Source organism: Lissotriton helveticus, chromosome 11 (assembly GCF_964261635.1).
Source record: "Lissotriton helveticus chromosome 11, aLisHel1.1, whole genome shotgun sequence".
Taxonomy (NCBI): Eukaryota; Metazoa; Chordata; class Amphibia; order Caudata; family Salamandridae; genus Lissotriton; species Lissotriton helveticus.
This window is the reverse complement of record NC_136072.1, coordinates 31666697-31694593: the sequence shown is the minus strand read 5'-3', so window position 1 is coordinate 31694593 and position 27897 is coordinate 31666697. Positions and strand designations below refer to the sequence as shown.

Below are 27897 nucleotides of genomic sequence, written 5' to 3'. Positions count from 1 at the left end.
AAAGATCTTCTCAGCCCTTTTTCCTTCCATGTTCAATAAAACAAGTCTCCAGAAGTTTCATAAAAGTATCACCTATCATTTAAGTGTCAAGAGGCAATTCAATTTCTGGTGCACAGTATGTGGTATAGCCAGAACAATTGCAAGCTAAACTTTTATCCAATATCAAACCACACTATTTTCATTGAACATATATTATTTTATTGCATTTTGAATGAAAAGAAAGGCAGGAAATATATATTGTATATATTAGATAAGCATAATCTTCATATATATCTAATATTTCAGATGATCAATCATTAACTTAATAATACTATGTATTGAACATACAATGACATATTGAATACATGCAATGACACATACAATCAAGCTATGAGATAAATTAAAATTCTTCCATTTTGCAAAGATTAATAAATAGGAGGACCCTACACAGACTCGTATAAAAATATATTTCCACATTTATTTAGTTTTGCTAGAGTGCAACATTCTCAGGCCCCATACTTCAAAAATATTTGCAACTACACCTGAGGACAGAAGAACCAGAGATGTATCTCTTTGTGTTTGAGACACACTATATGGCAGCACACCAGAATATCACCGCACCAAGTGACACCCGCGTAGGAAGAAGAACGCGTCTGCAGATATCTGGGCAGGAAGTTGATTAACGCCATGGGATTGCTCATTTAGCAAAGTAAGAGACCAGCATCATCATGGATTTACCCTTGAACTTTGATGTCACTGTTGATCCCTCCAATCAAAGATGCTGTTGCATATACACCCATGACTATCTGCAGCATAACAATAGCAAGAACATCTAATCTACATAAAGAGAGTCAATTCACCTGAATGTATCATCAGTGGACACAGTTCCTGTGGTGTCAGAAGCTCCCACTATACAATGTCCAAGGGGGAGGGGGCTATGGTTTCTCACTCCAGCTTTGCAGTTCATCCATAAATCCAAATTAAGTTCTCAGGTATTTAGAGTCATTGGCTCTTAGTGAAATGATCACTTAATGGAGCACATGAGTTTCAATATCCAGAGTGGAGACTCAAGGCTGAGCGGCACCGCGGAGGCGTGATGTGGCAGAGATCCACACATCGTGAGGCTCTTAAGCGACGTAGTCCGGTGCTGCAGGTACCAAAGAGATCACCACTGTTGGCCTCATCAGATGCTTCTGAATTTTTACCAGGTGATCACTGGAGCAATGCCATCTGTGGTATTAATCAAACCCAAAACAATAGGCAGTACCACACAAAAGTTAGAGTTTTACAAATAATTTTAAACTTCAGACAATGCAAATGGCAAAATATTGGCAGGATGGACCTAAGGTGCTCTAAATCACTAAATTTTGGAAATCTTTGTGCAATGCAGTAGGGACAATAATTTACTCTCTTCTATGGAGTGAGCGGTGTCCACACACAGTAATCCAACAACAGCCGACGCCATGTCTGTGGTTCGCTTCAGTAGAGGGGGTGGGGGCGGTGCCAGAACTGTCATGGGACATAGAACAGTCTTTTCCTTGCAGAGGTGGGGTGACTTTCTGTGCCACTCTTCCAGGAGGCAGCCAGTAACAGGGCCATGTCCAGGGCGCCTTTATTGTTCTGAACTGTGTTCTGAGTTGTTGGATGAACTTTCATTAAGTATTTGTGGGCGACCTATTTTTGCCTGAAAAGAAAAAATATCATCAGTTAATACTGCCATTATTAATGTTACTTTGGCTACAAGCCAGGGCTTTAAATTAAAGGATAACGACAAGACACCGACATAGGTCAAAGGTCTTTCACACATTGATGGACTATGGGGAGGTACTTTTACAGTACACAGCAGAGCCTAAGTCATTATGTTATATTTTCTCATTAGCCCTACCAGCTATGGGTAAAAATGCCACCTGAAGTTTGATCAAATAAGATACTTTGGGAAATTGTACACATCAATAAATTCTACTATTTTAATATTTCTAAAATTGCAATTCATTTTAACCAAATTACAAAGTGAAACTAACCTTAGCTTGGCTTTGCCTATCAGTGTGTTGGGACTATAGCAAAATGAAATGGTTACTTCAACTCTAGGTAAAATGTAAGCAGAACCATAAAAGCGCTGAACTGTTAAAAGTTCATCTGGAGCAGGCATACCCCCAAGGTGTGTCGGCAGGCAAGGAGGCGGTGCTGGAATCGGAAACAATTTAATCCAGGATCGGGTGTGGTTAAGGTGGGGCAGCAGAAAGGGGTGGAGTCACAAGGGGTGGAGTCATGAAAAAAGGAGACTTGTAAGATTACTGTTTTTACAAAATGTTGCCGCAAATAACTTGGGGTAAAAAAGGGGGCATGTCAGCAAGGGCTTTATCTCTGCTTTTTTTGGCTTTAAAATTAAAAAAAGCAGAGATAAAACTATCGCCCTATCAACAAGAGGGTGCTAACATGCATATTCGCATGTTAGCACCCATTTTCGCCTCCCTTTGCATCTCGAATGAGATGCAAAGTGGGCGTTCCTTCGTAAAATAACTGGAGAAATGTAGCTAAACGACATTTCTTCAATTATCAAGGGAATCGCTAACATGCTTAGCGACAATAAAATAAGCGCTAACCGCACTTAACGCATGTTCCTGTATGCCTGCTTTAATTCTGACTTAGCCATGTAATCTAATGGGAGGTGGATTACATGGCTAAGACCACCCTGGCCTTTCAGCAAGGTATCGCCAGACGCAGTGCGATTATCGCTGGTTTTCCAGCAATAATCACACTGTTTTCCAGCTAACGCATGGAATTCTTTCGCTTTAGAGATAAGCGTTACAAATAGCACACTATCTCCGCAATAGAATCCAGCGATAGCCGGCGATAATTATCCTAACGCTAAGAGAGCTTAGCGATAATTATCGTCTGGCCTTGCTGATATGCCCCTTGGCAACAATGAAACATGTGAGTGTAATTCTGTTCTAGCTGACTTGATTCATCACTAAAAAGCTGCATTTCAAAATGTATTATGGCGTGGAGGCCTCTGTCTTTGTGTACCATGCAATTTTTAGGGAATCATAATCATGGAAGAATGACTGTGGCACTTACTGTACCATCTCGAGGGAGCTGTGTGTTGCCTCGTCACAGTTTTGACACATCTTAAAGTAGCATGGAAGTTTAATGTGCCTGCTGCATTTTATGTAGGTCACTAAGTTACTGCTTTTGTATCAATAATCCTTTTGATACTTGCCGTTTATAAGTTCCAGTCATTCTAATATAGCACAGTGAGCTATAAATCAGACTCAATGCATGCAGACTGCAATAAATGTTTACAATTCCATTATTTTTCAGATTGTTTTGTTATTCTAAGGTGACTACAAAAGGGTTCCTTTGGAAAGTAATAAAGTGTTGTTAGTACATACAACTCCAACCACTGTGTTACATGTTACATTCTGATTTTGTGTTTCTCCAGACCAAGCACCTGCAACATAGAATGCCTACCAGTATGGAAGACCTGGTAACTCCCATTATCATAAGTAACATTGCTTGTAACTTTGTTTGCACACTTATACAATTAAGTGTTTTTTAGTGATACAGGTGTGGAACTTAAAGCACCCTGACACCCTACATTGAGATGAGTATCACTATAAAAGAATGAATTAGACAAAATATGTATGTTATATGTAATCCATTATTAGTGTAATTACTCGTAAAAATAGATCTGGCACCCTTACAGTGCATGCTTATCTCCTAAATACAGGTGTTGAACAAAGCCCAAAACCTGCCTTCAAATCATAGGTTCTCTTAAGTACTTGTGAAGTAAGGGAGGGCTGATGGCTCTTTAAGTGAAGCCTTTGTGTTGGCCGGACTAGAACTGAAAAAAGGTATTCTCCTTACTCTGTGACCTTTTTTGCTCTGAATTAAAAGTAGATAAATGTGGGCACCGCTGAATGTGTCTTGATGTCGGTAAAGTACACAGGGCCATATTCAACATATTTCACTGGTGCCAAGCCGGATCAGACTCAGAAACAGGTGCCAGATCCAGGATCCAGTTGGGCCCCCTCCTTTTCCTGCACTGTTCTACCAGACTGGGACCAGTTCTTGGCACACAGATTGTCATGACTAGTGGTGGGGGATACATTCCACTCCGCCGGAGGAATTCGCAGACTTCTGGTCACTAAGGGGCATATTATCAAGGGGGTTTAGATCCGCTTTTTTAACTTTAAAAGCCAAGAAAGCGGAGATAAAATTATCTCCCTATTACCTAGCTGTCGCTAACACCAGTTAGCGACAGCTAGTAGGAGATAGCGACCATCTTGGGCCCCACTTTGCATGTCAGTGATATTTATCACTAATGACATGCAAAGTGGGCGTGCCAAGATGTTAGCGACTGGAAACAGTCGCTAACATCGCTATCTCCTATTACCAACTTTTGGAGATATTCGCGCTAAGCGCGAATATCTCCAAAAACTAACACCTGCCCTGAGCAGTTCTTAGCCATGTTATCCAATGGGAGGTGGATAACATGGCTAAGAGCATTAGTTCGGTAATGCATGAATATCGCTGACTTTTCAGCGATATTCATGCATTGCGGCCGTTTTTTATCGCATTTGCGATAAACCTTGATAATAGCAAGGTTTATCTGCGATAATTTCTGACGATGCTTAGCGTTAAAAAATTCGTTGCTAAGCATCGTTAGCGATAAATATCGCTTAACGTTGGTAATATGCCGCTCCCTTCGTAAGACCACATTTCATGCTACCTTCAATAAGATCTCAAAGCTCTTTTTGAAATATCCTTGGGTCAAATTCCATTTCTCCTACTCACTGTCTAATGTGTACTTTTAATTTTTCCTATGTTTTACCTCAAAAGTACTCTTCCATTGATTATTAGGAAACTGTACTTGCGTGCAGCTAATCTCCTGCTCATACGATTATCATCTCTTAATTCTTCCTATGTCTTATCTCTAATATAGTCCTACTGTAATTGTTTGTCAGCTGTACTCTTGTAGAGCGCTCTGATGACTCTGGATCATGTCCACGCTACATAAAATCCCAAAATTAAAATATAAATAAATACCTTAAAAGATGTGTCCACGTTGTCGAGGCGGGGTTTCCAACTTATAAGATTCGGTTCATACTTGGGCACCTCAGTCTCCTGGAATCTTTTAAATCCTGAAAAAACACAGAAAGCTAGTTAATGATATTAACATTTATTTAAAAATCTGCTTATGCTCCAGGAATATGACATTAAATGTGTCAACATTACCTATATCAGTATTGTGATCAATATTAATGGAGGGAAAATTTAATTTTAATTAATTTATTATGGCACACCCTTGATAATTATCACAATTGAAGTTGTGTCAAATATACTTGAAGAATCTGAAGCTATTGTGGCCCTTTAAAGAACACTAAAGAACATCTTGGGTGCATGGCACCAACATTTGGGTCCTAGATGGAAAATTTGCTACATATCATGTTTCTGATGATCATTTAATGTCCTCTCATTAAACATTTGCATTTGGGTTGGCAGCTGGTGAAAGTGATTTAAAGGAGGCTAGCTCAAAAACAATCTCCCCTAAAACGCAGACACACTTGCACCGTGGCACAAGGGTGCCTGCTTTGGCGCAGGGCACCCAATTGTGCACCACCGCTGGGGAAAAGAACAGGATTTCACAGTATCTGACAGATATGGCACATTCTTCCCATTTTATTTTGACGTAGGGCAGCGCAGTAGGAAAACTTGCAGCATTGTCCTATGCCGAAAGATTGTAAATTACTCCTTCCATGTACATGCATATATTTGCATGATATGGAGGACATATTTATGAGCTGGTTTTTCGTTGCGTTTGCACCATGCAACATGGTACATGTACAATGAAAACCTGAAATATGAGTTATGAAGCCACGCAAGGCCACTTTGCGTGGCCCTGAGAGGATCCATAAATCTGGAGGAAAGCAACACTGCGCAAATTGCTGCATTGACCTACTCTGCCCTGGGAAGGCATTCCATCAGCATTGTGTGGGTGTTCCCTTGCAAATCCCATGGATTTTGCAGTATTCGCAGATTTACTAGAATTGTCAAACCTAGGAATGTGCCAAAAAGATACGCCTTTCCAGGAGTGGAATAATGAGGGGAAATATCTTTAATTCTCCTTGTTACTTTTCTTATCTATGTGTGCTGCAAAATTCAGCACACATTGAGAGAGGAACCTGCCTCTCTGGGTAGTATTTGTGCAGGAAGGTGTGTTGGAACTCGACTGCCAAAAGGGAGAAAGCAGGGGAAATGGCAGAAGTGCACTGTATTGACTGAAATTTGACAGATTTCAGACACAGCGGGGGCTCAGGACTCGGTCATCCAGATCCCTTAGTGGCGAGGAACGCTGCCTCTGCTTTGTTTCATGCGAGGAGGTGCTTAACTTCACTGCAGCACTCCCTCAGTGTGGGATGGAGTTCAGACGCAGCAGGGGCTCAGAACTCTGTCATCTGGCCCCCATAGCAGCGAAGAAGGCCGTCTCTGTGTTGATTCCCAGCAGGAGGTGTTTATCATCACCGCAGCACTCCTACAGTGCAGGGAGTGCCCATGTGCGTGCCTGGGCAAAGACCGGCCCAAGAGAGTGCCCGTCTGCACCCATCCGTGGCCGGGCAAAGCTGGGCTGGGTCATTTCACTTGATCTTTGGATAGAACCTCCAATGAAAGGGAGTATCTTTGTGATTAGACCGCTATGTTTGCTAGTTGATGGCACCTAGAAACCTGGGGAAGAAAAGGTCCACTCACCAACCTAAAGTAGGAGCTCAAGGAACCTCCTCATCATCTTTAATTACGTCTTATTTATCTTTCACTATGGAAGCAATTTCCTCAGAGGTAGAGCTAGTAAAAAATTACATAGACACCATCCAAAAGATGACCAAAGATACAACAATTGGATAAGCCACCCAATGGGGCTAATGTTATACCTTTAGGAGAACTTTCAAACGGCCAGCAAATATCAGCTTTTATCCAACTTATTAATCCTTGTGTAGTGCATGCTCCTCATGAAGATATTTTTATTGTTGGTCCAAGTTCAAGGACGCATAAATCTCTGTCTCTTAAATGTAAGCGGAGTGCACCCTCAGATGGGAGAAGTAAAGTCAAAGTATAAACATGTCGCTCCACCCAAAAATGTATCTATCACTATTTCCCCTGACTTCAGTACTGATCTATCTAATACTTCTAAACCCTTTTTTGAAAATTTGGAGACCTTGCTGAAGGACAAGTGGTATCGACGCAATTAGAAATCCTTGGCAAACAGGGTCAAGCTTTTTCAGATAATCAGAGTATTTTTTTTCTGAGGTATTCAGACCCAGTATCACAAGAAGAAGGCTATTCTTTGTCTGTATCTTCAGCTTTGACTTCAGTCCTGACTATTTGTGACTTTAATCTGCCTATGCAAACCAGTCCAATGTGTTTAGACATTCAGCTGAACTTTACTAGATAGGACCAAGTACCCAGCAACTCAGACCCTCACCAACCTTTTAAAAGCATTAGTCACAAATTTGCTAACAATGGGAGATTGGCTCGCCTTCTAGTACCACCTGACTGCACACCCTATGTTATAGTTCTTACTGATGTCCCCCTCTCTGGGTAAGGATTCTTAAGAAGACTGGAGGGGTTTAAAATACAGGGCTGCCTACTGGTGCATGAGTAAATCAGGTTGGCCCATGAACTTGGTGGATGAGAATCTTATGGTGGGGGGTAGGATGGCTTGGCCATGCTCACAAAACTATTATAGGGGATTGTGTGGTGGTGAACTCTGGAAATCCCCAGCCTGTGCATTATTAAAGTGATTGGATTATCTAGCTAAAAAACAGAATAAGACATGTGCACTTCCTCTGGGCTTCTTTTATCGTCCACCCTTCTTAGCAGCTCTCAATGGTAGGAATTCCAGGCAAAGCCTCGCGTTGACCACACCACCTTCTCATCCACATATCCATGAAAATTACTTTGCTCCCCTTATCGGCCTATTGGCTATCGACAGGCAGGCTTCCCTATCAGACCTGCTTTTAACACTGCCAGCAGCTGTATCTACTGACAAGCCTGAAATTGTAATGGAGAGAGAGGCTATTATTAATAATTCTCAACCTGAACTGTATTGGCCAGAGGGCTTACAATTTCTTTCTTGGAACATAGCGGGTATCTGCAAGAAAATGGGCATTGCACACTGGCTACAAATTGTCAATTCCTATGTTGTTGAATGTTGCCAAGAGACTTGGAATCTAGAACAATCTAATCCTGATCATTTTCAATCATACTGTGTTGCAGCTTCATCATCCATACCTGGCTAAGGAACATTCGCTTCCCTCAAACTTAGTAATGTTAAAGCTGAAGTGGTATTGCGTACCCCTGTTGCCAAATGTTATCTTTGAATCTTCCTGATTTTCCTGCTTTTTTATTGATTTATTTTTATTTGAATATTTTTGTTAATCAACTAGCCAAACCAATCTTGCATAAAGATAATTTTATTTCAGATTTTATTGGAAAGCATGGATAAGGGGTGGTCATCATCTGGTTAGGTGATTTTAATATTGCTAAATGTCCCTTATTGGGAGATCGTGTATGTGGTTTGACAGATGGACAAGGGGGAAATATAACTCATTTTTGCACAACTCCTACAGGGATGCAGTAAACCAAATTATTTTTAAATATACCTGGTTGTTTCATGTGGACTTCTTGCATGTTGGTGAGATGCATCCCCCAACTTTTATTTGGAAAGGTAAAGGGTCTACTGCTGACTTCATTTTGTTTTCCCCAAACCTAGCTTTGCAAGTCCTTGATTCAAGCATCTTACTGTGGAGTATTAGTGATCGTAAAGCAGTTTGTTTTACCTGCCTAGTTGATAAGTCTCCCAAATCTGTCTCCCATTCAAATTTGCATTTTTCCCCCAAAAAGGGGGTGCACGTAAAACAGGGAAATCTGGATCAAAATACATTTTTTGAGGAAGACTCCTGACTCATTGTCAGTGAAATTGCTCTCCCACCCTCGCAGCTCCACCATTAAGTGAGGCCTGCCTCTGCACCTGCACTTTCAAGTGCTGGTGTTCGAGGCCCTCCTCCACCCGCAGGTTTCACCTGCACATCATCCCTGGTGGTCCAGTGGACCTCTGTCTCCTTTCTCTCGTTTTTTTTACTGATTTCAATCTCCCCCTTTCACTCCCCCTCTGTGTCTCTCCTCTATTTTCACTCATGTGTTACTGATTTCAAACTCCCCCTTTCACTCCCCCACTGTGTCTTTCCTCGTTTTCACTCATTTTGTACTGATTTCAATCTCCCTTTTTCACTCCCCCTCTGTGTCTTTCCTCCGTTTTCACTCATTTTTCACTGATTTAATCTTCCCCTCTCACTCTCCTTCTGTGTCTTTCCCACACTTTTATTGCACCTTTCACTGCCTCATTTCCATTCTTTCCTCAATTTTTGCTTTTTCTGCCTGTTTTTCCCTTCCGCTGCTGCCCCGCGGTCCCTCCCCCCAGCACGACCAACGCGTCCGGCCCAATCCAGCTCCCCTCCCTGCTACTGCCTCCCAGCTGTCCAGCCCTCCCAGACCCCTACTTAATGGGGTCCGCTGCATGTCCACACAGTGGACATGGCCAGCGGGCGTGCTGCTGGTGTGCCTAAGGCAAGTCCGTCTGCACCCCTCCGCGACCTGACCGCAACCATCGCCAGGAGCCCTGGACCGCCTCAATGCCAATGCTACGACCCAGCAGCACTCCACGCTCTCAACCCAGGATGCAACCACAACTGCAAGCTAGCATCACCAGCCGACACCCACGGACCCTTCAGCTGTCACCGCTGCCGGCACACCTGCAGCACCGCCATGACCACAGACCCAGTGCAACCCGCCCGCAAGACCACATCCCAACCGAAGACCCTGTAATGCATCCTCCTCAGCGTCGGATCCCTCCACAAATACGCCACTGAAATCTGGGACCTCCTCGACAGTACCACTCCAGATGTAGCGTTCTTCAGCGAAACATGGACCAACACCACCTCGGGACCGGATATCGCTATCTCCATTCCCCAAGGATACAAGATCTCCAGGAAGAACTTCCCCACCCGCCCGGGAGGAGGAATCGCCATTGTCCACAAATCCAACCTCTGCCTGAGCACACTCCCGGACGAGCCCACAGACCTGATGGAACACCTTCACTTCAAGATACTGACCAGCCCTACCACCACCCTCTGAGGAACCATCTACCGACCCCATGGACTTGCGACTTTTCGCTAACTCCATCACGGACATCATCTACCCGCATGCCATCGCGTCCACCAACTACACCCTACTGGGAGACCTCAACTTCAAGCTTGACAACCAGTACCACATCCCTCCTGGAAAAACTCCACAACATTGGACTGCGCCAGATCGTGACCGAACCCATACACTCAGCAGGACACACCCTCGACCCCCTCTTCACAACAGGTAACTCCATTACCTTCAGCCACACCACCGAACTCCTATGGACTGACCATCAATGCGTCCACTTCACCCTCAGAACACCCACCATCCACAGACACCTGCACTGGCTCCCAAGAAGAAACTGGACCATAATCACTGATAACCAGCTTACCTCATCACTCAGCAACTCCACCCCAACCATTGCAGAAAACCCCAACACCACAACCTGAACCCTGCACAGATGGATCTCTGACAGCAGCAACACCATAGCCCCCTCAAGAAAAACAACAACATCCACGCCAAGACAGCCAGATGGTTTATCACCAAACTTCGAGAGTCCAGACACACTTGCCACCTCCTCGAAAAGGCATGGAGGAACACCAAATCCACAGAAGTCTACAACAACTTCAGAGCCGCTACCAATGGCCACCACCAACTTACCAGAAAAATGAGTAAAAAAGTGATTGAAGACTGAACCTCCACTCATGCACAACAGCAAAGAACTCTTCAAGTTCGCTCAACCCACCAGCGAGTCCACCGACATCCCTCCCTCACAAGACCTCTGTGACAAACTCACCACCTTTTTCCACCACAAAATTAAAAGCATCTACAACAACTTTAACGAAGACAACTAACACACTGAATCCTCACCAATCACCCCGACACCCTGAAGCCAGCAATCGACAACTGGACAGCCCTCACCACCGAAGACACATTGATGTAGTCAATCCACTCCGGGGCCCCCACTACATTTTCAACAGATCTGCCGACACCATCACACCCATGCTTAGCCTCTGCCACACCGTCAACCACTCCCTGGCAACTGCCACATTCCCTGACGACTGGAAACAACACCCATGGATTATGATGCTGCCCCAGATTTGCCTTATTAAGTAAACCTGGGGCAGTTCCAAAACCTTATGCCTTCCCATAGTAGTTGTAACATGGAGACTTTGTTTGATTTCTCCTTGTTTTTTCCTCTCTTGAAAGGTGTCCCATCTTGTACAAAAACAATACATCCTGCAATGGATGCACCCTTGCACCGTGCCTACATTGGTGCTTGGAACTGTAGGAAGTAAATTGTGCACCAGCACAGGGGGAAAGGACAGGAGTGCACCATATTTCATTAATTCAGTGCATGCCTGCCCTTTCACAATGGAGTGGGACAACACAGCAAGATGCCCTACACCTGTTTGTCATAAATGAGTACCCCAGTGATGATAGTCAATGGGTAGCACTCTTCACTGGAGGGTGACCAACCTGTGCCTGTTCTTCTTTATGGGATAAGACAGTGCGTATTTCTCGCACCACTAATGGGTTACAGCTATTACTTGATTCCTTCAACACATTTATGGGGCAATTGAAATTAAAGGTTAACAATCAGAAATCGTATATCATAATTTGAAAAAATATGCGTTCAGGTAGATTTAGTATTGGAGAGAACTGCATCACTAAGGTCAAAATTTGACTCTCATTGAATTTTGCTGGATGCCAATTTCAAGTGCAATAAGCGTTTGTCCCAGAAGGTTCTTAAAATTGTAGGGGCAGTAGACAATATTTTTAAATTTGCTAAGAAGCTTGGCCATAAGCCTATTAAAGAATAAATGTCAATATATAATGCCAAGGCACTTATGGTGCTGGTATTTGGGGTTATACATACCCAGGGAGTTTGCAAACCATTGCAAATAAATTACTGGGTAGGCTGTTAGTGGTTCCAAAGTCCACCACAAATGTTATAATCCACACAGAAGCAGTTCCGCCACTTATGACTGACTAAATCAAAATTGCACTGCTTCTACTCAGATTGAAAGCCTGGAGATCTCACCACATTTTGGGGTCCATTATGATGTACGGCCGATTGCCACCGCCATGCGGGCAGTGACAATCCGCTCTACATCATACCCCTCTCGCCACCCATTTCCCCCGCCATATTAGTATGGCAGGGGGACTCCGGCGGACAGAAGTACAGTCTGCCAGTTTTCCGCCGGGTGAAAAAGGGGCCTGATATGGTGGCAGTGTCTGCTAGACACCGCCATCAGTATTAGAAAGGCATGCGGTTTACTGATTTGGGGGCCCGTTGCGGGCCCCCAGGATGTTGGGGGGGTGATGGGGGCACATGGGGCATTTGCGTGGATGATGTGGCATGCGGTTTACTGATTTGGGGGCCTGTTGCGGGCCCCCAGAATGTTGGGGGGGTGATGGGGGCACATGGGGCATTTGCGTGGATGATGTGGCAGGCACTGCACAGTGTCTGCCACGTTGTGCATGCAAATGCACACATGCCTTGTTTGTATTCCGGCGGGTGCTGCTGACAGCACAGCCCTCCGCAATACAAAAAATGCAGGATGCGCCCGCCAGTGTGGTGGGCGCATCCTAATTGTGCAAGCGGGACCGCCGCACCCTTAGCGGGCAGTCCCATTTCCCAGGGCGATGGCGGGCAGAGAAAGTCCACTCGTCATCATAATAGACCCCTAAATGTTCTCAAGTTCTTGCAGAGTGAGTCACACTAGACCATGGTGATGCTATTCCGTGGTTAGCCTAGATCAATAGAACATATATGGAACTTGGCGTTCCTAATTGATTTTACTTCCCAAATTAATTTACAACACCTCAAGGGACATGATAAAATGTCTATTTTATACACATAGAGTGCATAGTAGAATACCCAAGATTCAGGTTATGGACACAGTCGGTTGTTATGTAGAAACTGAGACAACCAAAGGGCAGGGGCAGCTCCTCCACTAGGAGCAGTGCGAGAAGCAGAAACATAAAATGGTAATAACTTCCCGTTATTACCATTTTATGTTTAGTGTGGGGACCTGCTCTGTGAGCAGGGGAGGAGTGGTGTGCCCACTCCTGAGAGCGCAATGACTGTTTGGTCGGCCCTCTGGGGCCGGCCAAACCAGTCATGTGCACTGTGCCCTTTCTCCATGCAGACTACAATGCAGCCTACATGGAGAAAATGGCCTCCCCCTAATCCCCTGGCTGGGCGTTCTCCCCACCAATCACAACGCTGCGATTGCAGTGCTGTGATTGTCTTAAAGGAGGGAGCGGTGATGGGCTGCCTGTTTCCTGTTTCTGCCGGGGAAGGAGAGCAGATGTTTTAAAGATTTTGGGGGCCCCGGGACAAAAATATTTTGGGGCCCCTTTTCGGAACAGATTTGATTTTTTGATCCAATTTCAGCTATTCTGTGCCCTCTTTGGTAAAATTCTAGATGTGTGTACATCTGATATTCATGGATAGTGATGTGTGTTTTCAGTATTGTAACACAACAGCAGCTCATTAATATTACTACAAATAGTCTGTCACATACTCCAGTTTTTCATATGTGAAATCCGGTATTGATCTACGAGAAATATTTTCTATCTTTATCTTTTATATGGCGCACGAAGCATCCCCAAGGGGATCTCTCAGCCCCCTGGGAGCAGGTCACCTATTGTATCAGATGCTTATTAAAATAGAAAGTTTTTAAGACGTTTTTTCAAAAGAGCCGGGTGGGACATGCCTGAAGGTCTTCTGGCAGAACATACCAGTACTTAAGGGCTAGGTAGGAAAAGGCACGGCCAACCATTTTCACTTTCTTGATTCTCCGAGGGCGAAGAAGGTTTTGGCCACTAGATCTTAACTGACGGGCCGGAGTATACCATTCCAATTTCTTGGTTAGGTATCTTGGCCCCAGCCCGTGAAGAGCTTTAAACACTAGGGGCCTCATTTATGAGGCTTTGCGTCAATTTTGCGCTTCCGATGCATCACTTTTTGTGACGCATCGGCGGCGTAAAACATGCCTCCTTTTGCGCACTATTTACAAAGTGACGCATCTAAGCAGATGCGTCACTTTGTAAACCCCTGCGCTACATTATACCTGTGTCAGGTATAATGTATGCAGAGGGGGCATTCCCCCGCAAAGAGCCTCGTAATAGTGACGCAGTGAAATCTATGAGATCTTTTAGCACGCTGTTGCGTCAAAATCTTGTGCCTGCCTCACAGCAGGCGTAAGACTGACGCAAGCCCTTTCACGTGGGACTTTCCCCACGTGAAAGGACGCATTGCTGGAGTTGCATCACTTTTGTGACACACCCCAGCAATGCGTGACTTTTGCGCTTACAGATACGTCAGAAATACTGACGTATCTGTAACTCCTTGCGACATGATGCGTCATACTGTAAATATGACGCATCAATCATGTCGCAAGGAGTGCGCACTGGGAAGTGACGCATTGCTGCTTTCACGCAGCGATGCGTCATTTCTCATAAATGAGGCCCTAGGCATAAACGTTTGAAAACTGCTCCTCCTTTATAGGGAGCCAATGTAACTCTCTCAAAAATAGAAGGGAAGGAGTTCGTGCTGGCTTATTCAATGCTAAACGTGCTGCCGTATTTTGCACGACTTGTAGCCTTGAAAGCAGATCCTCCCTGACCCCTACTAATAGAGCGTTTCCGTAATCAAGTCTACTGACTAAAAGTACCTGTATTAGGACCCATCTGGTGGAAAGGGGGATCCAGGGAAAAATCCTTTTTAGCATGCGCATCAGTCCAAAGCACTTGCCTGACAGGATCTTCACATGCTCCTCCTTAGAAAGGTTGTTATCCAATATAACACCCATGTTTTTTGCCCATTTTTTTTAGAAAGAACTTCTCTTAGTTCCGCCGGCCACCATCCCTCCGTCCATAAAGCCTCAGCTTTCCCAAACAATAAGATCTCAGTTTTGTTGGAGTTAAGCTGTAGGAAGTTCTTTCTCATCCATGTGGCAATTTTTAGCATACAGATATTAAATCTTTCTCTGGTCACCCCGAGTTCCTTCTCTATGGGGACTATCACCTGAGTGTCGTCTACATAGGAGATAGTTTGGAACCCACAAGATCTAATGATGGTGGCCAGAGATGACACATAGATATTGAACAGGGTGAGCTTAAAATGGAGCCCTGTGGTACACCCTTATCCACAATTGTGGTCTGAGATACAAAGGAGTCCTGTTGTACACACTGAGATCTGTCTCTACAGCCGCTCCAGTGCTATCCCTCTGAGACCAATCTCCTGCAGTTTATTCAAAAGGATTCTGTGAGAGATGGTGTCAAAGGCTGCCAACAGGTCCAAAAGGACTAACATAGTGGGCGTTCCCTCGTCTAACAGTGATCTAAACGAGTCGGTCACCTCCGTTAAGGCAGATTCGGTGCTATATCCCTCACGGAACCCTGATTGCGAGGGATCAAGAAGATTACGATGTTCCAAATATTTGTCGGTTGACCAAGGTCTCCATTCTTTTTGAGCAACCCGGGAGAAGAGAGATGGGTCTGTCGTTTTGTAAATCAGCGCAATCTGCAGATGGTTTCTTGGGCAATGGTTTGATATATGCCTTCTTCCATTTCGATGGGAAGGAGGAATCTCTAATGACATGTTACGGATTTCCCTGATTGGGTTTGCCAACTCCAACGCCAGTTCAGAGATGATGTAGGGGACGCCACATCGGACAGGGATTCTGACTTAATATGTGCCAATAGTGGTAGGACTTGCTCCGTGGTGATAGTTGCGAAGGTCTCTAGTTTAAATGAGAGATTATCAGGGATTAAAGTTTCTTCCCTAGTCTCCAAATCCTGATCCAAGGAGTCATAGATTTTATCAATGTAAAAAAAAAAGTGTGTAGCTAACTCATCGCTTAGTTCCTGTGTGGGAGGACAAGAGAGATTGTTGGCTCTGGGAGTGGTAAACTCTTTAAGGATCCTAAACAGCTCTTTGGGCGACCACTGTGCCTCATCTATTCGGGAGGCTAGATATGTTCTCCTGGTCATATTACAATTCTTGAGATACGCCCTGTTTGCTATGTTATAGGTTAGTTTGTCTTCCTCTAATTTTGATTTCCTCCATTTACGTTCTCTGACTCGACAAGAGGATTACTCCATCTTTAAACTTTCTGAGAAACATGGAGCTGGGGCACTCCTATCGCGGACCATGCTTACTTTGATCGGGCGATGATGTCAAAGGCTGCTGTCATCGCTGTCTCCAATTTGTTCAGAGCTGCATTGCTGTCATTGCAGTCACTGAATGACGGAGGAGAAAATACTGTGCCAAATGATTTTGATGTAACTTTCTTCCAAACTCTCCGGGCAATTTTACGCCCTTGAGGCAGTAAAACTCAGGGCTAAGTGGTCCAACCAACTTTCTGCTTGTGGTGGTTCAGTTAAAAGATTATGCATGCTCGAGAAAATATTGTTGAGTACATGCCTCGCTATATGTGTCGGATTGCAGACTCTTGGGGAGAGACCTAACGTTTCCATAGCTGCTAGCAAGCCTACCGTGTCCATATTAGTGACCATATCTAAATGAAAATTAAAATCTCCTAAGAGAAAGAAATGTTCTGTTTGTAAAACATAATGGGTGAGAATTTCCAATAATGATGCACAGAAGAATTTCTAATGTTGCATGAAACAAACACATTTTGTCTGAAAAATGTCTGTAGAAGACTCTCACACATTAAAAATAAATGATAGAAGAATGCTATTTAGAACAATCTGTATAATTACTATTGAAGGTCATCAGGGCAAGACTTTCTGCAGAACACAGCTTGCTCTATAAGGGGGACCCCTCAAGGGCTGGGGCCCTGGGCCAGAGCCCACTTTGCCAATGCCTTAAAACGTCTCTGGCAGGAGCCGAGAAGATGCGGGACAGGGACGGCGTAAAGATACGTTTACATTTTTATGTATTAATAAATCAAAGCTCCCCCATCCCTGCGCGACACCCCCACACAAACCCCCCTCCCCGCAGGCCTCCCCCACTATGTCCGCTAGGACTGCCAAATGGACTGAACCTTCTCTATTATGGTTCCTTAATTCTTAACATAGTTTTTATTTAACTCATTTTTTGATTGAGCACAATTCATTTCCTGGAAGTTTTTCCACAGCAGGGCACCTGATTTTTTACTCTGCCCTGCTGTCCCTGTGACAATAATAATCAGTATTTCTGTGGCTTTTATATCATACCCAGAGTTCAGATTGTACACCCTATACTGGATTCAAATCATTTTAGATCCTGCAGATTAAGCCTTTAATTTCTACAGTAACTGATTCAGAGCTCATATGTCACGCAGTCATCAAATATGCCCAGCAAGCTTTCAAGATTAGAAGGGATAAGAATGTCTTGACTTCTCTAGCCTTTTAGTCTTACTTTTCAGGCCTCCTTGGCCGAATGCTTATAATGTTTTAGGCAGAGCGCTTATCTGATGCGATAGTTTACCATATATGAACAGTTTAGTAATAATTGTATTGTCATACTTGGTATATATTCAACTATTACACTATTGCACATGTCCAGCACCTTAAGCACTTTCTGAAAATGTTATGTATTTTAATATGAATTTTATTATTGTACGCCTATCTTTTTATGGCTATATAGCAAAATAAAAATATTCTGATTGACTGACTTAAATACAGTGCATTCTTGCCCTTTCCCTGTCACACAGTGATGCGTATCAATGTGAATTGCTGTACTGCACTGCACAACATGTCCATAAATCTACCCCTAGACGTACATGCACATATATTTTGCATGATATGAAATATAAAAAATTACCTTTGCCTAAAAGTAAATCATCATCTACTTAAGTCAATTCTTTAACATTTAATGCATTGTTAGCCTCAAGTCTTCGCCTCTTCTAATGTGATGTCTGTCCTCTTGGGGAGCTGTCCCCATTAGTGGATTACAAAAGGGTCTCTTATGTCTTAAAAATACAGAAAATCTACTTACCAGACAGAGATTTATTGTAGGTACTGGGATTGATGTAACTGTAACTGCGAAGAGGGAATATTAGGACACAAATTAGACTCTCTTACATAAAAATCATTCGCATGTCCTTTTTTGTTCACAATTTACACATTTCTCTCTCTCTTGAAAACATTGCAAAGTTAAACGGAGAAAATATTCTGCAAGAATATCTTTTCTATGAAAAGACTACCAGCCAAAACTCCTATTTATTAGGAGAATTATCTTGCACAAAATGTTTTTACTAGAATATTCTGCAGTAAGTAAAGGTTTGCAGTATATATTAATTTTTTGCAATCTTCCCCAAAGTAAAACATTTGAGAAAATTACAAGACTTTTGTCGCCAAACTTGAATTGTGCCTGCTTTTACTTTGCCTGAATTGTTCCGCAGGAATTACACTGGTGGCGGTCAAGGGAATGGTGCAGAGACTTAATATCGTTGTATAAATATCGTTTTGCACCAATATCGACGGGAAAAATATTGTGTGTGAGAAATGTCGCCAGAAAAAATACTGTGGTCAAGAATATCGATTCTTATGTAAGTAATGTTGATGTTTAAAATATCGAAGTGTTTAATATCGTTTGCAAATATATTGTTGTTTAAAATATCGAAGTATTTAATATCGTTTGTAAAAATATAGTTGTTAAAATTATACATTTTTTATTAATGTTATGTATTTGAGAATATATTTTATATGCATGTGATGTGTTTTTTTGTATAAGAAATGTTTGTATTTTTATTATATGTGTAAAAATGTTGGTAGTTATTATTATTTAAATACAGTTTTGCATTTTTAGTATCATAGTGGGTTGTGGGCTTATAGGGGAATAGGGTGGGAAGTAATTTAATTATGTTACATTTATTGAATATTTTTTTATTTATTACATTTTTCAAATTGAAATGTTATAGTGTTAAATGTGCAAAGTAATTTTTTATTAATTAATTAATACTTAGTAATTAATTATGGTTATTGTGTAATTAATTTTAGGTGTGTGTTGTGGTATGTATAGGTGTAAATAGTGGGAAGTAATTTATTTTCAATTGACGGTTTAATAATGAGTTGGTAATTAATTTAAAGTAATTAACTAGTAATTAATTGTGGCAATTGGGTAATTAGTTTTAGGAGTGTGTTGTGGTATGTATAGGTGTAAATGGTGGGAAGGGTGGGAAGTAATTTATTTTTAATTGATATAATAATTAGTTGATAATTAATTTAGAATAATTAATTAGTCATGTGTGTTGTGGATATTATAGTGTTAAAGCATGTGTATTTAATGAATGTTTATTATTCTGTTATTTAAACTATTTTTAAATTGATTATTAATTATGTTAATTCTGGAAATACATTAAAAAAGTGTTACGTGTTTTTTTATTGGTGTGGTTTTCTAGGGTAGGAAACAAAATAATACATTCATGTTTTACATAATTCTGTTAATATTTGCTACTTTTAAATAATTATTGTTTATAAATGTATTTATTATTTTTATATAATATTTGTAGCTTTTTGTTATATGTAATTGATATTATAATATGTGTTTATTTTATATGTTAAATATAGTTAAATGTATATTTTTTAAATATTGTTTATTTATTTTATCTTTGCAATCCAGCACTTTCCCTACGGCTGCACTCTTTGGAGTGGGAATAGTAATTTTTCCCCCTCCGCTATTCAGCACTTGCCCTACTGTTGCACTCACTGGACTGGGGATAGTAATTTTTACCCCTCCGCTTTCCAGCACTTTCCCTACTGTTTCTCTTACTGCAGTGTGAATAGTCATTTTTCCCCCTCCGCTATCCCGCACTTTCCCTACTGTTGCACTCACTGGAGTGGGAATAGTAAATTTTACTCCTCGGCTATCCAGCACTTTCCCTACGGGTGAACTTATTGGAGTGGGAATTGTAATTTTTAACCCTCCGCTATCCAGCACTTTCCCTACTGTTGCACTCACTGGAGTGGGAATAGTAATTTTTACCCCTCCGCTATCCCCCACTTTCCCAACTGTTGTACTCACTGGAATGGAAATAGTAACTTTTTCCTCTCCACTATCCAGCACTTTCCCTACTGTTAAACTTATTGGAGTGGGAATAGTCATTTTCACCCCTGCAGCACTTTCCCTACTGTTGCACTCACTGGAGTGGGAATAGTAATTTTTACCCCTCCGCTATCCAGCACTTTCCCTACTGTTGCACTAATGGGACTGGAAATAGTAACTTTTTCCTCTCCACTATCCAGCACTTTCCCTACTGTTAAAATTATTGGAGTGGGAATAGTCATTTTCACCCCTCCGCTATCCAGCACTTTCCCTACTGTTGCACTCACTGGAGTGGGAATAGTAATTTTTACCCCTCCGCTATCCAGCACTTTCCGTACTGTTGCACTAATCAGACTGGGAATAGTAATTTTTTCCTCTCCACTATCCAGCACTTTCCCTACTGTTAAACTCATTGGAGTCGGAATAGTAATTTTTACCCCCGCTATCCATCACTTACCCTACTGTTGTACTCACTGGAGTTGGAGTAGTAATTTTTACCCCTTCGCTATCCAACATTTTCCCTACTGTTGCATTTATTGTATGTTTTAATTGTATAAAATAATGTAATGTTTTAAATTATTATAGAATGTTTTTTATTTTAAAATATTGATATAAATATTTTTTATATAATTTTTAAGTGTACAAATTAAATGAAGATAATTTTTAAATATAGATGTATAAAATATTATGTTTCTGTGTTTATATTTTTTAAGTTTATGAGTAATATTTAGTTAACATGTTTATTAATTTTAATTTAGTTTGTTAAAAATAATATTATTTAATATATTTAATATGTATTTTATTTTATATATATTTTTGATTCAATATTTTTCACTTCGATATTTATTAATCAATATTTTTGTACTTAGCTGTTTAAGAATAGGGAGTCGATATTTTTGCATTCTATTTATTTTTTCAATATTTAGAACACCAATGTTTTTTACATCGATATTCTATCAGTGATCCGAAGGGGATATGCAGCATATTAACTACTTCCTGATGGCATTTCCTCTAGCATTTATTATGTCTGTGAATTGCAAACTACAACATCATCCCCTGTCCTGTGAGGTTTTCCTTTCTCTTTACAGAGGACAGGAAGCAGAGGACTATCTAAAGTAGGGAAAGTACAAAGCCTGACTGCTCTTATTTTTGTTCATTTTTTTAAACAAATGTATTGGCAGAAAGTTGATGCTGGTGGTTAGTAGCCATGGGCTTACGCTAACCTCCCAGTCCATCTCTAGCTCCTCGCCAATCTTCTGAGCCAGAAGTCCAACCAGTACCATAAAACAATTTGAGGGGGGACCACTGCAAAATACATGAAGGTCGCCCTCCTCGGACCCAGTCATGAGCTCACAGGCCAGGGGACCCATCACTCATGCACAGTGCTGGACGGGGCCTCCTGAAGCTCTGGCCCCTTGCACTCAGGGGCTGCGGGGCTAATGTTACACCCCTGTGTCTCACGGTGGGACATCTAGCATTAAGGAAGCAGAATGTGGTAATCAGTGCTGGCATTTGTGGTTCCCTGCTGCTATTCAGTGGTAGGAGCCCTAAGTGACAATTAGGAAAATGGTTCCCGGCAGCTGGTTGCTTCATGCAGCTATCGTCTCCCCGGCATACAATCATTATAACCAGAGCTCGCTTTAGCACTGGTGGCGCCTGGTGCGACAATCACTTTTGGCTCCCCCACGTCCCATGACCGCCTCCTCAGACTCTCTCTCTCCCATCGGCAAAAGTGCCCCTCATCTCTCTTATCATGAGAAATTGCTAAACACAGCGACCCGAGGTCACAGCGCCCCCTCCACAGGTCAGCACCCAGTGCGACTGCACCAGCAGTCGCGGATGTATGACGTTACAACGCAACTTTTACAACGCACTACCATTACAACGAAATTTTTACAACGCAAAAACTATTACAACGCATGTATTTACAACGCATGCTTTTACAACGCAGATACTTTTACAACGCATACCATTACAACGTAAGTATTGGTAAGTATATAATAATTTTTTTAATGTAAATTAATTTAAAATAATATAATTTAATTTAATTTAATTTAATTTAATTTAATTTAATTTAATTAATTTAATTTAAATTTACTTTATTTTTATCTTGTACCCCTGTACCCCAAAAAACCAAAACTGACCCTGAACCCTAAAAATACCCCTTTACCCAAAAACCCAAAACTGACCCTGAACCCTAAAAATACCCCTTCACCCAAAAACCCAAAACTGACCCTGAACCCTAAAAATACCCTTTACCCAAAAACCCAAAACTGACCCTGAACCCTAAAAATACCCCTTTACCCAAAAACCCAAAACTGACCCTGAACCCTAAAAATACCCCTTTACCCAAAAACCCAAAACTGACCCTGAACCCTAAAAATACCCCTTTAACCAAAAACCCAAAACTGACCCTGAACCCTAAAAATACCCCTTTAACCAAAAAAACCAAACCTATAACATTTTAAATATAATTATATACTTACCAATACTTACGTTGTAATGGTATGCGTTGTAAAGGTATTTACGTTGTAAAAACATGCGTTGTAAATACATGCGTTGTAATAGTTTTTGCGTTGTAAAAGTTTCGTTGTAATGGTAGTGCGTTGTAAAAGTTGCGTTGTAAAGGTTGTTTCCCGCAGTCGCACTGCCCTAAAGCCAGCCCTCATTATAACCTTAGGAGAAGTCGGACAGTGTTGTTCATGTTTGCGAAGTCCATAATGTCTAATTTCACCCAACTACTTGGGCAAAATAAAAAGCTTGCATACCTTTCGCTATCTGCTGTTGGCCAACAGGAGGCAGATAATTATCGACAAGTGAAATAAAAAAATTCACACCATAATTCAATGCCACTGTAAGCACTGAATTTACCTTTCATCATCGACTTCCGGCCGTCTCTTGCGGCACCAGTACACTGTGAGGAAAATGGCGATCATCAGCAGGAAGAGGAAGGCAAGGGCTCCAAAGAGGATGCCGAAGAAAGCATTGAGGTTCATGGTGATGGTGTCACAGGTTTTACCAGAAGTGGAATATATCGAGAAGGGAACACAACTGTAGAAAATGAGAAAAAGTAGTTATCTGAAGTGTCCTTCAAATGAAATCACTCTATTTCAAATACCCCTCCTGAAAAAAAACCATATATGTTTGTACTGAATCAAACGCTAGTGTGGTCATTGGTAAACGTGATTAGCATGCTCAAAGAGCAAAACAGGAAACACCATGAGATAGCCAAAGACAAAACATATAAAGAAGTACAAGGAATTTAGATATGAATGAATCTAAAACAAATCTCATATAAACTGACTGTCTATTGAAGGTGCTGAAGCCAATCACTGAAACATGTCTTCAGGTCCATTCATCCTGAGATTTTGTAATTTTTACTGAAAGCTGTCTTTGGAATCAATAATAATGTATGGTGTAGAGCACAAGAATGTGTTACAATATTGTGTGTCATCTGGCTGTGCAGGCATCAAAAGACTCCCTTGTGAAATTTTATTTTCTAGACTCTTTAAAGTTGTGAGCTGGTTAGTTCATATCCTAACATTGTTTGCTCGTGATCTGGCTCCCCCTTTTTCCTAGTCTCTCATAACCATGCTTAATTTTCAGGATTCAATGGCGCATGGAAAAAGCACACACAAAAATGCTGCCACCAGAAAAAAAAGTTCACATTTTTCAAAAAATAAGGAGAAGAAAATTACCATTCTTTTGATATTGAAATATTTTCAAAATATATATGATATAGTGAGAGTGTAAAGAGACACAAGCGAAACTGCCAACTAATTGCAGCAGCTCCAGCCTTTGCTAGAGGCTTCACTCCTCCACCCATCAGCATCTGCATCCAGAGGTGAAGAAATCTTCCGATTTCTGTATTGAAGGAACACAAGACTCGTTTGGACGGAAATGTGCATTCCCCTGAATACCTCTATAAAAAACAAACTGTGTTACCTCCTTTTGGGAAGTTCTCAGTGAGACTCTTGAGCAAGAGGGTTGAACTTCGGAACATTCAGAACTCATCTACTGACCAATCCTTACACAGAAATGAAAATCTAAGTCTTTACACAAACTCATTGTTGGACTTGGCCTTGTTGGCTAGAGTTCACTTGGGCTTTTTGTTTTTCCCCTAGACCGTTTTCCTGACTGAGAGCTGTGAAGTTAGATGCTCTAGGTACTCGCCACTGCTAATCAGTGTGCAAGTACATATGTTCCCTGTATGGATTGTGGTGATGTTTGGTTGTCTCTGATTGGTGTGTTTGCCTTACTAGCAAGATCCCTAAGTGATGTGCACTGTGTGAGCCAGAGCTAGTACTAAAGAAATGGACTGGTTGAGGCTCTGGCGGCTTTAACCTGTCCGCAATCGGGAAGAAAACCTCTGCCTCAGAAAGAGTTGCTGAATAGGCTGCGGGAGACACTTGACCCTTGCTTCATGATCTGGGACTTGTGGGCAGTTTGACCGAGGAGAGACTGAAGGGGCACTGAAATGTGTTGTGTCCCCCCTTCTTCCTGAGCAGGACTTTTCTGTGTGCTGTGTACTGTACCCCAAGGGCCCAAGGTGAGCTGGCTCCCTGTTTGGAAACACAGGAACATACAAGTTTCTAGGAAGTCTCAAGTGGCGCGGTGGTGGGACCATGTTGTGGCAGCCTGAGACCGCCGAAGGGGTGCCTAAGGTGATCATGGCACCCGGAGCGAATCAATACTCTGACGCGCAGGGTGCGTGTCTTTGTGCAGCTACAGGTGTTGGAGCACCTGTGGAGTGCGGGCATTGTGGAAGAGAGCCGAGATACAGGACGTGCAGGGGGTGCGTGTCGCAGTACAGTCCAGGCACTGGTGGAGGGAGCCAGGACATTGTGGGCACTAAGGAGGAGTGAGTCTCTGACACGCGGATCGGCGTGTGGTGGAGAGGTGAGACTCAGACGTGCAGTGTGCGTGTCGTGGTGCGACCCGGGCGTTAGTGAAACATCCGCAAAGTAAAGGTGGTTTCCAAAATAAGGTGAAGCTAGACGCAAACTAATAGAGTACTTGTCTTGCTTACCTTCCAGCCTTCTACACTAGTCTGATGAAAATGATAGCTCTTCAAATTTCAAAATGTTTATCGTTTCAGATGATTTAGGAAGATTACTTAACCAGGAGGTAAATATTTACGTTTTATCCACTAGTGCATGTGTCTTTCTCTAGGATGCACTTTTTTCTGGTTTCAGACCCAGTAAAATAGAAAAAAGCTCCATACTAGAAATAGTATTATCTGATCCTGCAAGTATTATAGTGAGGTTAAGGCTAGACAAATTCAATAACAGTACCTTCTGCTTAAGAGATAAAGACTTGGCAAACTAAATAGAGTTTGAAATTATACAATGCTTGGAATTGAACATTAACTCCACTGATTTACATTCAATCTGGAATGCATTAAAGGCAACAATACAAGGAACCATTATTGGGTACTTTAATTTTAAGTTAAATTAAAAAACATTTAAAAAAGACACTGAGCTATTAGATATGACTTTGAGAACATTAAATAAGAAATGTCATCAAAATACTACTGATGACCTCTTGAGAAATATTGAAAAGGAAAGAGTGTAACTGAAAGTATAGCTATGTTTAAACGATGAGAAAGATGTTTGCTGTGTGAGGCAATTCTTTTTTGTGTTGTGTTTCTTTATTAACATTTTGCAAAAGATTACATCTTAAAAACAATGGGCCCGATTCACAGAACTAACTTAAGACAAAATCCTAAACTTACTACTTTTGGTATTCACAGAAGTTAGGATTTTGTCTTAAGTTTGTCTTAAGACAGACTTAAGGCAGACTTAAGTTAGGATTTTGTCTTAAGTCTGTCTTAAGACAAACTTAAGACTAAATCCTAACTTCTGTGAATACCAAAAGTAGTAAGTTTAGGATTTTGTCTTAAGTTAGTTCTGTGAATCGGGCCCAATAGCATTGGCCCCACACTTACAATGGCTGACTGAACAGGTTAACAAGAAATGTGTGCGACGTGTTCCTCTTAGGGGCTGAGGATGTCCTATATTGGTATTTATCGGGGAAGGGTGGAGGGGTATGGGGGATCCCGTGATCTGATAGGCATGCTGGTGGTAGTAGATTTAGTGTTGGCATAATGCGTGGGACCCTAAGGGCTTTGATTCTGATCATGAAATTGGGTTTGCATATGTACGGGGTGTCGTCTATGAGCAAAAGAATGATGGATTTACCCCGATCTCTAGACTGGGGTAAATGTTTTGATTTATTCTGCATTCCATCCATGAATTATGTGTCTTTTGTCTATTAATCGGGCACATCAACCTGGGAGTGTTCTCTACATTCCTGGGTGTAGCTACTATTTCTGGTGGGGAAGGGGGCTGAGACTTGGGGGAGAGATATTATGCACCTCCTACTGCACCTCCTACTGCGGGCTCACTTCCCGGCATTTATGAGGGGTGTGGTCGCAATGTGTCCGAATTGCTGTACTACTGCATTCCTGCAGGCTGCACTGTGGAGCCGGGGGAAGGGGCATGGGAGGGAAGGTGTGGGGGGAATTAAGTGGGTGGGGAGCTGAGAGGAAGTAGAAAAGGCCTGGTGGAGATGGAAAGGATCATCAGAATAAGCAACTGAGGGAAGAACGCGGCTGTAGATGTTGAGGGTGTAGAAAGGGTAGTGTCAAGTAGACCTGGTGTGTCCATATAAATAAGGTGAAAAAGCAAGTACTTCACTAGAGGCACAAATTTAAAAAAACTTCAGGATTATAAAAATACTGTCTCCATCCAGAAACAAGTGGGAAATGTACTGACATCAAGTGAAGACAGTTATGATTAATTTCTAGAACATTACTCACACCTACATATTGAGATCCTACTTTTTGTGCTAAGAAGTAGTGCTAAATGCAGTAGAACACAAATATTAGTGTGGTGTGAGTAGCTGCTGGCGCTCACTAAAACTGCTCTTAGGGCCGGAGCTTCCTCCAACTCACTATCATCATTTATCATTATGTTCTTAGTGCACAATGCACCCTTGCATCCAAAATGGTCACAAGGATGAATTTTGCATTACGGAAAGCGCTAAATGCAAAACAACAAGAACAGTAGTGTTACCAGCTGCTCACACTCACCAAATGAGTCCCTTCAGTGCCACATTCTGCCCCATATTACTCTTAATTACACAAGAAAGAGCAATTGTGTAATTATCGGTAATTCAGCATCAAAGAGTACAGTGGGATTTTGCGTCATTACTCTAATTACTTGGGCGTAATTAAAATAACCCCCACGTCTACTTATAACCCGTTGTCGGTTTTATTCTGACAAGTTTATCTTGTCTGTCGAAAAGTTAATGCACCAGAGTTGTTTGGAAGCAGCTTCTCTTTGAGGATGAGGTGTCATCTAGTATGTATTTTAATGCACCAATAAGGCATCATCCAGCCTTAAAATTAAAAGCCTATTGGCCGAAATATAAATCCCGTTATATCCTATGGGACTTATATTTTGGCAACGGGATATCCGTCACTGTTGAGACGGAGTAACCCGTCTACCAAGATCTAAATCAGGCTCTAGGTATTACACGTATTGTTTGAAAATCTTTGAAATCAGCAGAAATGTTTAAGATTAAAGCTTTTTGGGAAAATAACTTAACGTTATGTTATGTTAATTTAATTTCTAAAGCCCACGGGTTACCCTGGGATGTCCTGGCGCTGGTCACTGCCTATCGATTGCTGAGGTGTGTGGTGCCCTATGGGGTAAAAAGCCAAGTTT

General features: G+C 41.9%; 1 protein-coding gene across 1 annotated transcript in view; it reads right to left on the bottom strand.

Moving 5' to 3' along the window:
- Positions 1–910: 910 nt before the first annotated feature.
- Positions 911–27897, bottom strand: part of LOC144792127 (uncharacterized) — a 69548-nt gene continuing 42561 nt past the window's right edge. Inside the window, exons 13-16 of the mRNA XM_078667001.1 lie at positions 23039–23218; positions 18119–18162; positions 5029–5123; positions 911–1663 (exon numbers count right to left, since the gene is read on the bottom strand). Of these exons, the coding sequence (XP_078523127.1) occupies positions 1592–1663; positions 5029–5123; positions 18119–18162; positions 23039–23218 (391 nt within the window). The 3' untranslated portion in view covers positions 911–1591. The remainder of the gene's footprint in view (positions 1664–5028; positions 5124–18118; positions 18163–23038; positions 23219–27897) is intronic.